The sequence below is a fragment of the Urocitellus parryii genome, chromosome 6 (assembly GCF_045843805.1).
Source record: "Urocitellus parryii isolate mUroPar1 chromosome 6, mUroPar1.hap1, whole genome shotgun sequence".
Taxonomy (NCBI): domain Eukaryota; kingdom Metazoa; phylum Chordata; class Mammalia; order Rodentia; family Sciuridae; genus Urocitellus; species Urocitellus parryii.
In genome coordinates this window covers 27,504,854-27,519,743 of record NC_135536.1, presented here as the reverse complement: position 1 = coordinate 27,519,743, position 14,890 = coordinate 27,504,854, and the positions used below count along the sequence as shown (strand labels likewise).

Genomic DNA, 14,890 nt, shown 5'->3' with positions numbered 1-14,890 from the left:
GCTTCTCAAAAGCACCTGTGGTGGGTGTGTTCTCCTTTCTTATCTCCTCTTCCCCTTTTATAAAAGAATGGCTCATCTGGTATCTTACTATGATGCATTGTCCATAGGTGTAAAAATGTCCAGGGTTCCAAACAAAGGTACAAAATAATTAATGTCTAATTCTAGCAATAGCATAACACATTCTTTTTCCGTGATGTGGTTTCCATTTCTTTGCTTTTAACACAAGTAAAGATGCCATGATCTAGTTGTCAATAAGTTATAATGGCAGATTGTTTTGTGATTTTTTTGACATATAATTAAATAGAAATTCAAATAATTGCGTTGTTTTGCTATAGAAAGCTCTTTCCGGTGGTGTTTGTTAAGGCAGCCTCCAGAGACATTCATTGTGGATAGAAGCACAGGCTCTGTAGCCAGCTATCTGGGTTCAGATTCCAGATCTGCCAAGTGACCTTAGGCAAGTGGTCTCTCTGCACATCAGTTTCCTCACTGGTAAAAAGCAGGTGCTAATGGCAGGCAAATACGTACTATTGTGAGGATTTAATATATCAAGATGTGAAGTGTTTACGGTGGTGCCTGCCACCTAGTGTGCACCCTGTGGGTTAGCTGTATTTATGTGAACAGTTTATTAATGTGCATCTCTGAGAAAGGACAAGAAAGTTAATGCTGCAACCCTACCTTATTCTAGCAGCATTCATGGAGAGATATGTGGCCTGATGGAGAGGGTAGCCAGTCTCCCTGATCTAATGGAGAGATGCAGATCTAATGAAAGTTTTTATTTGGTCAGTGGTTACATTTTATTTTATCTCCAGGGCTTGTACCCCAAATAAAACCAGTTTTATTTTCAGTTCTCTCATGTGCTTTTGTCCTCATTTTCATGACACGAAGCTGTTTCTTGGTTTTTCAGTTCTTTTATTGTGCATGCAATGTGTGTAAATATTGGCCTGTACTCTTTCTTGTCAGATGGTTTCTTCATAGTCTTGGATAATTGTATGTCTTCATAGTAAGTTCCATTTTTATTTATGTCTGAACTTCATTGGCAGAAAATAATTTAAACCTTAAATTTTCTTCCTTGGTGCCTGGATTTGGTTTTCTAAATGTGTGACTGCATGCTTGAAGGAGAGCAGATGCATCTGTTTAAAAAAGGTCTTTAAACAATCTTTAAAATAGTCCATACTACAGTCTGCATTCCTAATTCATATTAGTAGTATATTAATTATTTTAATAGTTTTTGAGTATTCCTGTACTTGTGTACAAATTTCATCTCAATTTGGACTCAGTAATATAAATTCCAACATATATTTTCCTTGACTGCTCTTTGAATGCTTTATACTTGGAAGTTTGGCAACATTTATAATTCATTTTCTAGTTTCAGTAATTTTGTGACTTCTGCTATATCCTTCCTGTTTTAATACAAATTCTTATAACTCACATGCAAGAGAAATTCAAGCACTTTATTAGCAGTATTAAATATTGTGTACTTTCTCAATAAGACTTTTCAACTTTAATCTTAGACTTACAGAAAAGTTGGAATTACATTATAAAGAGTTGCTATATTTTTTTAACTTAATTTCCTGTGATAATAGCTGGCCCAAGAATAGTATAATTATCAAAACTAAGAAATTAACTAATATAATACTATTGACTGAAGAGAAAGTGAGGAATGAGAGACAGGTAAGCAAGAAATGAAAGACAGAGACCAGTCAGAGATACATACACGAGTTTGTCAGAGCGGATAAATAAAGGCCATCTCTCTACAGGAGAGAGAGGCAAAACAGGCTTGAGTTCTGGGACTTTTATGGGGGATGCTCAGGAATCAGAGCTGGGCGGGCTGGTCCTAATATAGTTGGTTAAGGTTGGGTTGGTGTGAGGGAGTGGTGATCCTTTCTTAGAACCACCCAAGGACGGGAAATTGAACTTTTTCCTTAAAATGATGGCTGTCACTTAATAAGATGGCTAAGCAAGGACCTTATATTGACTGTACTACAAATGTTATTATTTTACCAGTTTTTCTACTCTTTTTCTGTTGAAGGATCTCACGTTAGCATACAGTCATCATGTATCCTTGACTTCCTCCCCATCTATGACAGTTCCTAAATGTTTCATTGTTTTGCACAAATTTCTATTTTATATCTTGGGAATGGTACCCAAGTTTAAACACAGAATTTATTTGTTTCATAAATAAACATACATAGCCCAAAAGTAATTTTATACAATATTTTGAATCATTTTAAGTAATGATGTAACTGGTCTGGGGATGTAATTCAGTAATAGAGCACTTGCCTAGCATGTGCAAGGCCTGGGGTTTAATCTCCAGCACCCTAAGTAATAACAACAACAACAACAATGCTAACAATAAACTTTGTGTATGAGCCAGTTTTATGGTATAGAATTTTCCACTTGGGTACTAGGTTGGTATTCAAACAATTTCAGATTTTGGAGCATTTTGGATTTTAGATTAAGGATGGTCAACCTGTAATATACTTAAAATTTTTTAATATTTAGAGTGTTTTGATGTATACTACATTACTTGCAATGATAATCATATACATACACGTGCTTGCACACACACAGACACACACACATATTTACTGATCCTAAAGAAAGAACTTGGAGTCAAGGGAGAGATTCTGGACATTTTATTGCTGATGCGTTCCTCCTTGGAGACAGGCTGGGCTAAGACAGCCCCGTGATGCCTGTAAGCAGGGGGAATCCATAGGATGGGTGCAGGTGGGGTTCCTCAGATGTTTTATGAGCACATTCTTCTGCTTTACAACCAAGGTCACTCTGCTTTGATCCTCACCTAAAGGTTGGAGATAAGTGAAGTGGCCAGTCCTCTTCCGCTTTCCATTCCCTTCATTATCACGTTCTTTTAGGGTTCTTATCTCACTGCAAGCTTTTCTAGGCACTGATTAGTGTTTAACCAGAGAAAGCCTTATGATCAAAGGAGATTTTAATTTCAAAATGTATACATTTGCTAGAGAGAAAGTATGGTATAATGTAAAGACAAGCATTAAATATGTTCTGTTAGGAGAATTGAGTTGAAGACTGGATGCTGCCTAGGTAGAGAGAGGGAGGCTTCTGGTGACTGGATATGTTCCCTACTCAGTGTGAGTGGTAGCTACATAGGTGTTTTTTCTACTTTGTTAAAATTTGTCATGCTGCACCTGTAATTTGTGTCCTTTTCTGTATGTTAGCTTCAGGAAAAAGTGTATTTTAAAAAGTAAAAATTACTGACCAACTTCACTGAGCTTTTTCTTTAATAGCATTTTAAAATTGTTATGGGAGGTATTGAATCTTTATTTTATTTAGATTTCCTTGAATACACTTAAAAGTGTTGTGCTAATAGTTTTACTTAAAATTATTTACAATTCATCAGTTTCTTGGGAACAGTTTCAAATTTGTGATGAAGAATCCTAGAGGCTGATGTTGCTGAAAGCTTGGTCCTTGTCTCCAATGCCAATCCAATAAAGAGGACATGGTTTTAAGAAAAAGGAAAAAGAAGGTTTATTGCTTTGCTAGCAAATGAGAAATAAACACAGAGGACCTCTGTCCCAAAGGTGGTGATTCTTCCCATCAGCAGGAACTGAGGTTTTTAAAGAGGTGATTCAGAGAAAATAATATTAGGGAGGAGAGATCAGGAAGGAGAAGATCATGGAAAAGAAGTTTGGAGAGGAGAAGGTCAGGGAAAAGAAAATCTGGGAGGAGAAGATCAGGAAGCAGAAGGTTAGGGAAAAGAAGATCAGGGAGGAGAAGGTCTGGGGAAGGTGGGGGTGGGCGGGAAAGGAAAAAAAACATGTAAGTTTCAAAGTCGCAAGGGATATAGTCAAAGCATCGAGTGAACCCGTTACACTGATTTAAACATGAGAAGATATGATACATGGTTTCCTAACTATGGAGGAGGTACCAAGCAGAGCATCTGAACACCACTAATATTGGGCATTTGTAGGAGAACAAGTTTTTTTGTTTTTGTTTTTGTTTTTGTTTTTCCCCTTACCCTCTGGCTCTTTGTTTCTAATTTTTTAATGATAAGAATTACCTGGAGTACTTTAAAAAAAATTCAAATCTATTTTTATTCTTTTTAGGTATACATGACAGTACAGTCTATTTTGACATATTTATACAAACATGAAGTATATTCTAATTAGGATCCCAGTGTTGTGGATGTATGCAATGTTGAAATTCACTGTGGTGTATTCAATATGTACATAGGAAATTTATGTCTGATTCATTACACTGTCTTGGGGTATGTTTTAGAATGATACATTCTCAGATCACTCTATAGATCATGGAAATCATCATCTTCAGAGAAGGTGTGATCTAAGAATCATCTTCTAGATACTTTACAACCCTAGAAAATTGCCACCAACAAATCTATATCTTCTGAAAAGCAATATGTTTGTTTATTTCAGAGAAGTTTGGAAACTATTATTGTAGACTAAACCAGTGGTGTAGTGTGGGGGCCTCAGAATCACCTGGAGGATTTGTTTAAAGTGCAGAATCCTGGGCTCCATTCCAATATTTTGAGGCAGGGTCTAGGGCATAGATTTTTAAGGAGTTCTCTCGGTTATTCTTTTATACACTGAAATTTGAGTGCCTGTTCTCCAGATTTCCGAAGAAGACATGGGTAAGGAAAAAAGTATTTGTGATACCTAGGTTTGACTAAGCAGTCTTTGAAATCACAGTGAGAAATTTTGAACTCAGAAATAGATGGTGTAAACTTTTATGGTTATGACAAAGGTTCCTACATGGTTTTACAGTTGGGGAGGCTGGGGATGTGGCTCGGTAGTAGAGCACTTGCCTAGTGTGCATGAGGTCTGGTTTTGATCCCCAGCACTGTGGGATGGTGGGGTGGTGGGGTGGTGGTGGAGGGGGTGGAGACCACTCTAAAGTAGACTTCTGAGTTGAGGCTAATGCCTTTTTTGAAGTACCCAAAAGTATACCCTCAATATATTTACCCCAATCAAATCTTTGCTTTTTAAAACTACTTTTACACCTTCTATATTCATCTCTTGATGATGTAGTTCTCAGTGGGGCTCTTCACTTAGGACTTTACTGTACCAAAGATTGTTGTAGTGCAAAATTAAAGTCCTTCTTGGGCCTTATGTAGGAGGGACATATCAAACCCTTGGTATTGGCTGTGATATGAGTTCCATATAGTTATATAACAAGTAAATATGGATTAAGTAACCAAGTTTTATATTCTTATTTCCTGTTTTTTTCCAAATATGTTCAACTTTTTTTTCTAAGAATAAATTAATGAAACTTCTTAGAAATTAGTATTTCAGTATTTGAATTTTCTCATTTTGCATCTTCACTTGCAATTCAGAGTTTTTTTGGTCAGGGCATATTGCTTAAGTTACATCTATAGATACCAGTGGCATAAAAATTTACAGAATGCTTTAATTTTGCAAATTGTTTGTTGGTATGTTAGTTTTCCCTCAGTATCTGAATAAACCACATTTTTGTGCTGTTAGGGAATTGAGATTGAATTAAATAAAACAAAACACACAGCATTTCTAAAATATTTCATAATGATTTGTAGAAGTGGATAGGCATAGATTTTTGTTAATAAAACTAGTCTTACTTTTATAAATTTGTTTTTTATAGCATGAGATTTTGAGTATATTTTTCAAGAGTCAAAAATGCAGTCTTTTGTGTTCATATTTGAAATCTGTTTTACAATAGATTTTTATACTCATAAATCAATTTTCAAAAAAGCTCATTTGAAATAAGAATCATAGACCTAAATACAAAACATAAATTTGCTGGGTATAGTGTTATTCAGCACCTGTAATCCCAGTGACTTCGAAGGCTGAGGCAGGAAGATTGCAATTTAGAGGTTAGCCTCAGCAACTCAGAGAGACCGTGTCTCAAAATTAAAAATAAAAAAGACTGGGGATGGGGCTGGGGTTGTGGCTCAGTGGTAGAGTGCTTGCCTTGCACATGTGAGGCACTGGGTTCAGTCCTCAGCACCACATAAAAATAAATAAGCAAATAAAGATATTGGGCCCATGTATAACTAAAAAATATTAACAACAAAAAAAGACTGGGGATGTGGTTCAGCAGTAAAGCACTTTTAGGTTCAATGCCAGTACTCCTACTCCAAGCACTTTTTAAAATATAAACAAAAGTGTAGAGAGAAAATCTTTATGACTAGGTTATGCAAAGATACAATAATAGAACTTAGAAGAAAAGTTAGCACTTAGAATAAAAAATGGATAAATTGGACTTTATCAAAATTAAAAATCTGCATTTTGAAAAAACTCTTAAAATGGAAAAACACGCCACGGGTTGGAGAACATCTTTGTAAAACACGTCTGATGAAGAATTTGAATCCAAATATATAACGAATTCTTAAAACTCAGTAATAAAAACCAGGCATGGTGGCTCGCACCTGTAATCTTAGAGACTCGGGAAACTGAGGCAAGAGAATCGAATCACTCAATCTGTTTTTCAAAATAGGCAAAAGCTTGGAATGGATACTTAAAAGAAGATACATGTACCTTGTTAGTTCAGTCATTAGAATACAAATTAAAACCATATGAAGTACCAATATATACCCATTAGAATGGCTAAAAAGCAAAACACACGGCTGGGGCTGGGCCTCCGAGGTAGAGCACTTGCTCAGCATGTGTGAGGCACTGGGTTCAATTCTTAGCACCACATACAAATAAATGAATAAAATGAAGGACCATCAACATCTAAAAAGAAAAAAAGTTAAAAAACAAAACAAAAAAAAAACTCCCTAAAACCACAAAACCAAATGCTGGGCAGAATGCATTGCAACTGGAATACTAACATGTCACTAGTGGGAATGCAAAATGGTACAACTACTTTGGATAACGAATATTTTGAAATATATTTGATCTAAGTCTTTATTTCTTAATGTACAATTCCTAAAATACTTCTTGTATGCTAAAGAATTGAATGGTGACTGGCAGTCCCTAGTAGCTTCAGGATGGGGACTGGTCATAGGAAGCCCAAGGCATGGTTAGAGAGTTGGGAATTTTAGCCGGGTGCAGTGGCTCAAAAGGCTGAGGCAGGAGGATCCCAAGTTCAAAGCCAGCCTCAGCAAAAGAGAGGCGCTAAGCAACTCAGTGAGAACCTGTCTCTAAAGAAATACAACATTGGGCTGGGGATGTGGCTCAGTGGTTGAGTGTCCCTGAGTTTAATACCTGGTAACCCCCCCACTCCCACCCCCCAAAAAAAGAGAGAGTTGGCAGTTTCAGACTGCTCCTCAATTTCCAGGAAGGAGCAAAGGGCTGAAGGTTAAGTTGATCACCAATGATTTGATCAGTAATGGCTTTCTAATAAAACTTCCAGTAAAGTCCCAAAGCCTGGGTTTGGAGAGCTTCCAGATAGCTGGCACATCCTAGAGGATGGAACGGCAGGGGAGTGGAGGAGTGCTCCTCTGCCCACCCCTCACCCTGGGCCCCTCTTCATCTCTATTTTTTGTGCTATCCCTTTTAAAAACTAGTGACTATTTCACTGAGTTCTTTGACCCACTCTTGATAAATTAATCAAATCCAAAGGAGAGGGGCTTGGGAATCCTGATCTATAGCCATTCAGAAGCACAGATAAAACAACCTGGGGCTTGCAGCTAGCATGGAAGTGAGTGCAGTCTGTAGGGCTGGGACCTCAACCTGTGGGGTCTGTTGCTATATCCAGGGACATAGAATCAGCATAGAACTGAATTAGCAGACACCCAGCTATCGTCTGCTGTAGTATGTGGGGAAAATCCCCCGCACATCTGGTATCAGAAATGTTGAGTGATTGTATTGAATTGAGAGTGGAGAATAGGAAAAAACACTTTGGTATTTCCTCTATATCTCAGAGTATGGAAGGAAAGACTGAGCTTGTTTTTCCAATATCCTCAGAATAACCATTTGGCAGTTTCTTAGAAAGTTAAACATATACTTATGTGGTGATTGTAAAATGTGTCCTTGAATTCTTTGACACGGCCACAAAACGTCGAGCTAAATCTTTCTGTTCTTGAGTGTCAGTTGGACTTAGTGACTTGCCTCTAATGAATGGAATGTGACAGAAGTGACTGTGTGTCATTCTGAGACTAGGTCATAAGAGGCAGCCTCTTTCTTGGATCACTGGGTCTGGGAGAAGTCAGTTGTCATGTCAGGAAGGCGGTCAGCCTATGGAGGGCTCATATAGGGAGAAACCTAGGCCTCCTGCCAGTAGCCAGTGCCACCCTGTTATCTAAGCCAGAGGTCCCAATAGATCAGAGTCACCCACCTGCTGCCCTGGCTGTCCTCTCAGAGTCATGGTGAAGCAAGAAAGGATTTATTATTTAGTGGCCACACCGGGAAGAAACAGGGACCTGTGTCCTAATCCCGGTTTTGGGGTGCTGACAAAAGCTTCAGGACTATATCATGAAGGACAGAAGCAGCGGGTGGCGGGGGCAAGGAGTTTGTGTACTCAGGGACTCTTGGTTACACTGTGGTCTGGTTCATGTCTCAGGTCAGGCACTGAGGGATTCTGCTGGCTCCAGGGAAATCATCCTTCTTGCTTGAGGGAGCAGTTCAGTTCCCATGACGAGATGGTTGCTCCCACTTGGGGGACAACCTCAATTCCCATCATGGAATACCTGGGGGACAGCCTTCTTTTCCATCATGGTTATCTACCTGCAAGATTTGCTGTTCCTGGAACCTTGAAAATACTTTAGTTGCTCTTAGCTTGGTGCCTGCAGCCTTGGCATGGGATGGAGAGGTTAGGTAAATTAACCTTGCATTACCAGTTTTTAGACAGCTACTTCTTAAGTGATTAACATGTCTGTGGGCAGATTTGAGCAGGAATCTGACCCAAAGTTCAAGGCAGCAAAGGAGGCAGATACAGAATGAAGGCAAAGATGCGAGGCTTTTATCATGCTTTTATCATGTTCAAATCAGAATTATATACCAAATGTGTAAATTTATTGTACATACATTATATCTCTTTCTTTTCCTCCTCTTCTTCTTTTTTTTTTTTTTTTTTTTGTTGTTGTTGGACTGGGGATGGAGCCCAGGGCCTCATATATGCTAGGCAAATGTTCTACCACTCAGAGAGGGTTTAAGTTGCCCAGGCTGGCCTCAAACTTGTAAACCTCCTGCCTCAGCCTCCCAAGTCACTAGGATTACAAATGTCTGCCACCACACCTGGTCATAAATTATATCTTAATGAATAAATCTGATCAGCAAAATTCATTTAATGAAAATGATGAATAAACCTAACAAAGTGATAGATTTGGGACATATCTATAGTAATGCTACAGAACTTGAACTAGGAACGCTTCTGAATTGATAATAGGCAAACCTCTGAGTCATAATTTACTGAAATGGAAGTACTTTTCTGGTTTTTAGGTCTTATGAACTAACACGGAAGGACCGACTGTACAAAAACATCATTCGAATGCAGCACACGCACGGTTTCAAGGCTTTCCACATCCTCCCTCAGACCTTCCTCTTGCCAGCTGAGTACGCGGAATTCTGTAGTAAGTGCTTGGCTGAGAATGCCCCAGCCCCTGGGCCTGATCTTGGGGCACATTTACCCTAGAGACGCCTCATGATGTCAACCACCTGGGGCTTTTCAGTCTTCAAACAATTGTGGTTCTCTAGTAAAACAGTTGCAGAGATAACTTTAAAACTATTTTTATTCTGATTGTGCACTTGTACATTTACTCTTGGTAAATGTATGTAAGGCCATATTGGTGTCATAGGTGTACCGTGTCTTGGGACTTTGCTTGTCTCTTTACCAAAGAGAGTTAGTGTCTGTGTAGACACTTGAGACTTTTGCATATGAACCACAATGCTTCCTTTTTTTGGGGTCTCTCTTTCTTTTGCCATCTAAGCATTGTTCTTAGCACATTGATTTCTGGATTTGTGTGATTTATGTTCTTTGAGGTACAAGATCATATATCTTTTGATGTTAGGCTTTGGAAGTGCCAGTGAGACCCACCTTCTCTACTTTGAATTCAGACTGATAAAAAAGTACACATAGAAGTCAAATAGGGATTTAAATGTCAACTGTATTACTGGTAAAATGATGTAGGAACATCTGACCTAGATCCAGGTCTAAAATTGGCTTCTTATTTCTTTTGCCTCGTTGTAACGTTATCTACCTAGACCCAGGCCGAAGAGCTGGGCTATTTCAGATCCTCCTTGTGGGCACAGCCTGACTCTTAAGAGTAGGCTTCATGCACAGAAGAGACAGAAATACAAAGAGGGTCTGAGGCAAGTCTGTGGAGAGAAACTAAATAGTCAACATGATAGTCGCTAACACTTGATGAACATTGCCTTTCTACTAGGTACTTCTTTAAATCCCTTTATCTGAGGGAGTTTTAGAGATGAGACAAAGGTATATATTGGGAAGGAATTCCCCCTAAGTTCTGCAGCTTGCACATGGTGGAAGTAGGAATTGTGGTGGTCAAGCTTCAGATGCCATCTGTCCATCCCGGTGCTGTATTCCGAGACACCCTGGGTGGCATACCTGCAGTGATCACTCCCAGCTTGACCACGGAGAAAGGGCACTTCTGTGAGGAGCGTCAGGGGAGACACACAAACAGGACAAACAGAAAGTTTCTTCTCAATAAGTCCAAAAGAGAGACTTCCTCTTTTATGAATGGAGGAAGTGGTATGGAGAATAACAGAGTTCTTCCTAGTCTCCCTGGCTTTGGGTTCTTCTGTTGGGCTTGCCAGTCTGATTGGGTCATCTGATGGGTGTTCATCCTTTGGAAGAAGAGAGCAGTCAGGAACTCTGATACCACTTGTGACTCCAGTGGGGACCATTGGCTGGCAGTTCACTGTTGGCCCATAGAAGGCTCTGAAATGCGTCATATAGCACACCAAATAAATAAGTTGAGTTTCCAGCTATAGTACACTCAAAGCTGAGCATTTGTACTCAGTAATTTTTTTGTTGGGTACAGTGGTGCATGCCTGAATTCGAGCTCCTCAGGAGGTTGAGGTAGGAGGATCATTTTTGCTTGATTGCTTGATAGGTGCTTAGTAAATATGTATAATATTATTTCCTATTTCATGTTATGTTTAATTATATTATGTAACAAAAGTAAAAAATTATGAAGTAAACCAACATGACAGTGCAAATATGTTTCAGCTAACATGTCAACAATATAAAATGGTTCCAGATATGAACTCCACAAGTCCAGAGTAATTCTCTATGAAAGCCTAAATTTTGTCTTAATCTCCCTAGCCTTCTTCCCTGGTCTTTCTTACTCTGCTGAAGTCCTGCTACTCTGTGGAGGTGAGGGGATGGTGCCTTTGGGTGACTGACAATCTGAGCTCTCAGTGCAGGGGCTTCTCCAGCCTGTCAGTCCCACTCATGTGTGTTCTACTTTTTAACAAACATGAGTTCAGAAGGTCAATAGAACACGGAGCATTATTACAGCCCTGACCCAAAGCTACCACATGTAGACTCTGCAAGTGCAGGCAAGTGGTTGAGGTTCCCTGATGCCTGGTACAAACCAGTCACTGTTGTCGCCACCCAAAGACCACAGCGCAGGTGCAGACATACTATGCCTGTGGAAGAGAGGACGGGAGGACATGAAGTAAAGAGGAATCTTCTTGGCTTCAGTCTTCCCAGCATGCCAGGCATTCTGTGTCACCTGTCCACCATCTGTTGCCTTTTACACTAAAATCCATTTGAGAGAAATCCAACAGCATCAGATTGTGTGGCCAACTTTAAATATTAGAGGGGAAAACCACCTTCTCTTTCATGGAGACATTTTTGGTTAAGTCTCTTTTAAGTTCCCTTCTTTTCCTTTGGTGTCCATCTAGCATATTCCACTTGGAAATTCCATTTTTTCCATGACTCTTGTGTTCCTGAGCCTTAGTGTTTAATTGAGTATGGGCAGTAGAAGAATTTTTGAGAAGGAAGGGAATTAAACAGACGGAACTTGCTTTAAGAGCTGTGACGGTGACATGGCCACGTGGATGGGCAGTGTGTGGACTCCACTGTGCAGCCAGGTGGTGGGAGAGTGGAGGATAGTGAGGCTTGTTAGTTGTGAGGGTGAGGCAGGGCCTAGGATGCCTCAGAGGTTGAGTGTGAGAAAGCTAGGGGATTGCCAAGTTACCCTGACTGGCCCAAACTTTTGGGCTCAAGCAGTCCTCCTGCCAGTCTCCAGAGTGCCTGGACTTCAGCCTTGTGCTACTGTCCTGCCAGATCATGAAGGTTTTTTTTTTTTTTTGGATGGTGTTGTGGGTTGAACCCAGGTCCTCACAGGATCATTAAGTCTTTAACAAGGTGACATAACCAGGCACATGAAGGAGGAGGGGTTACAGGGCAAGAGGCGGTTAAATGTACACATGGTATGGATTTGAAGTGCCTGTAAGGCAGACAGGTAGTGATGTTTTGCAGGCAGCCATTAAATCAACTTTGAGTTTGGCCAGAGACATAGATTCTGAAGATTTCAGATGGAAGAAATTACTGAAGAGAGAGAAAAGAAAGAAGAGTCCCCACAGAGAACCAAGGAGGAGAGAAAGACGAAAGAGGAGCAAGGGACAGAGGTCTAGAAGAGTAGGAAAGAGTTTGTGGGAAGCTTGAATAGAAGAGTGAGCTGTGGAGCAGGAGGTGCGTGTCTTCCCTAATGGGAGGGAAGGAAGAAGGCCACGTGCTGGTCCAGATAAAATTTTAGAGGGAGAGGAAAGCAGGTGAGTGGGGTTAGGGTAGGGATTCCCAGCTTCTTACTGAGGAGGACTGTGAGGCGTTGTGTCAAGAGTGAAGGGCCTGCAGGAGGGCTTGGGTTTCTGCAAGGGGCAGAAAGGGATTGAAATGGTTCCTGTAGGGGCTTTGAATGAGAATTGATGAGGATTGAACATGAGGGTTGCCCAGGAACACTAGGGAGATCACCAAGGGGATCTTGTGAACTTAAGTTTTTGTCCTAAGAAGAGAAAACCTTAATCTGTCATTGCAGAGATCTAGTCCAGACACCAGCCATTGTGTCCAGAGATGTAGAGGCCTGGGTATTCCCTAAAGTGTTCCCAGTAATTAGAGCCTCCGGATTGGAATACACTGCAGGCCTTCTCGGGCTCCTGCCTCCCCTCGCCACTTGCCCTAAAGGGTATCTTTTAAGCAGAAAGAAGATGGGCTGACACCAGTTTAAAAAAAAGTCAAACTTCCCCCAGAATTATGCTCTGTGGCCATCTCTTGTTAGAAAAGAGGCTGAGAAATGATTTTAAGATCTGTGCAAAATTTTGATATTAGCTAATTCATTACAGATACCTGGGATTTTAAAGCAGTGAGTAAATTTCTGAGATCATAACTTTATAGAGTTATAAGAAGTCTTAGAACATCAGATGAAACCCCTTATTAAAGAACAGAGAAGGCAGTTTACACAAATTACCTGTGTTGTCATATACTTGGAAAGCTGGTGGTAGAAGGATCTTTCTCCTCCTGCCTCGTTTCTCTGTTGTGTTGAGCACGCTGCCCCTGTAGGACAGCAAGGCACTGCAAAGTCTACAGAGCTTGTCTAGAGCATCTTCATCCAGGCAGACAATCTAGTCCTGGGCTCTGCCTTTGCCTTGAATGTTTCTTGCTTCCTGCTCACATTTTTAGCACTTGTGAAATAAATTGATCCTTATTCAGAAATATCACAAACCAAGGTGAAAAGCCCAGCATAGAAGACAAGTCTTTGATATTTAGAATTTTGACAACATGACAGTAATGAAGCAGATTGATTATACACACGTTAGGTGGAACACTCGCATGTGGCTGGACCTTCCCCTCCCTGGGCATGCTGTCTCCATTTTTATAGCACCAGACACTTCTTCACTCTGAGTCACTGTAATTACTTATTTCATGGCTGTCCTTCTGCTAGTCTATCTTTGTGAGGACAAAGGCCCACTACTATATGACTCTTGCTTAGCAAACTGATGGACACAAATTGGATATTAGAGCTATTGAATTAACGAACGAAGCTTAGAAAATTTTTACATTTTTGCTTTAATAATAAAAGCTTGTCCTGTGTTCACTCAGTCCATTGTCTCAAAAATCTGGGGGAAATGGCACAATAAAAAATAGACTCATTGGCCTCATTTTACGGAGATTTGACTTTTTGACTTCTCTAACTATAAATCTGTCTTCTATAGCGGGACTTTAAAATTACATGAATTGTATTTTTAAAACAGCAATCAGTGAAAAGCCTGTCTCCTCCTGTGTCTTAGTCACCTAGTTCTCCCTAATTCTAATCATGTCCTTCTAGAGACATTGTTGGCATTTACTAGCAAATAGTTTGTGTGTGTGAACAGAGGTGAGCATAAAATTCACATTGTCTTGCATCTTGCTTTTTTCACTGACAAGTCTATCTTTGCAATCATTCTGTATCAGTTAATTAATACTGTTGTCATTTTGCATGTTTAATATTCTATAGATCAGGCTTCTGCAAACTACAGCCCTTGAGTCAGATCAGTTGTGCACCTGTTTGGGGGACATCCCTTGAACTAAGAGTGATTTTTATACTTTGAAGTGATCGGGGGAAAAAAATCAAAAGAAAAGCAAAATTTTTGATGTGCAAATTGTATGAAATTCAGTTTGTACAAAATAAAGTTTTATGGGCACATAGCCACGTCCTTTTTTTTTTTTTTTTTTTTTTTTTAAAACATATTTGCTGTTTTCAGGCTACAGTGGCAGAGTGTGTGCATGGTCCACAGGGCCCAAAAATGTTTACACCTGGCTTTTTACAAAAAGTTTGCCGACCTCCCATGGATATGATATAGTATATTTAATTAATCTTTTGCTACAATCATGCAGCATTCTATAATCTTACACATACAGCATTTCATATGTGTATGACTAGAACGAGTAGTGGATTTGGTTCTGGAAGAAGAACTCTGAGGTTTAGATTCTGTGTGGTACACGTTTTTTTCTAATTTTGTTAAATTGCATCAAT

The 14,890-nt window shown here is 39.7% G+C and overlaps 1 protein-coding gene across 1 annotated transcript in view; it reads left to right on the top strand.

The window, feature by feature from the left end:
* The window catches only part of Ttll5 (tubulin tyrosine ligase like 5), a 260,147-nt gene that overhangs the window by 21,356 nt on the left and 223,901 nt on the right, over positions 1-14,890 (top strand). The window contains exon 6 of the mRNA XM_026401550.2: positions 9,351-9,481. Coding sequence (XP_026257335.1) covers positions 9,351-9,481 — 131 coding nt within the window. The remainder of the gene's footprint in view (positions 1-9,350; positions 9,482-14,890) is intronic.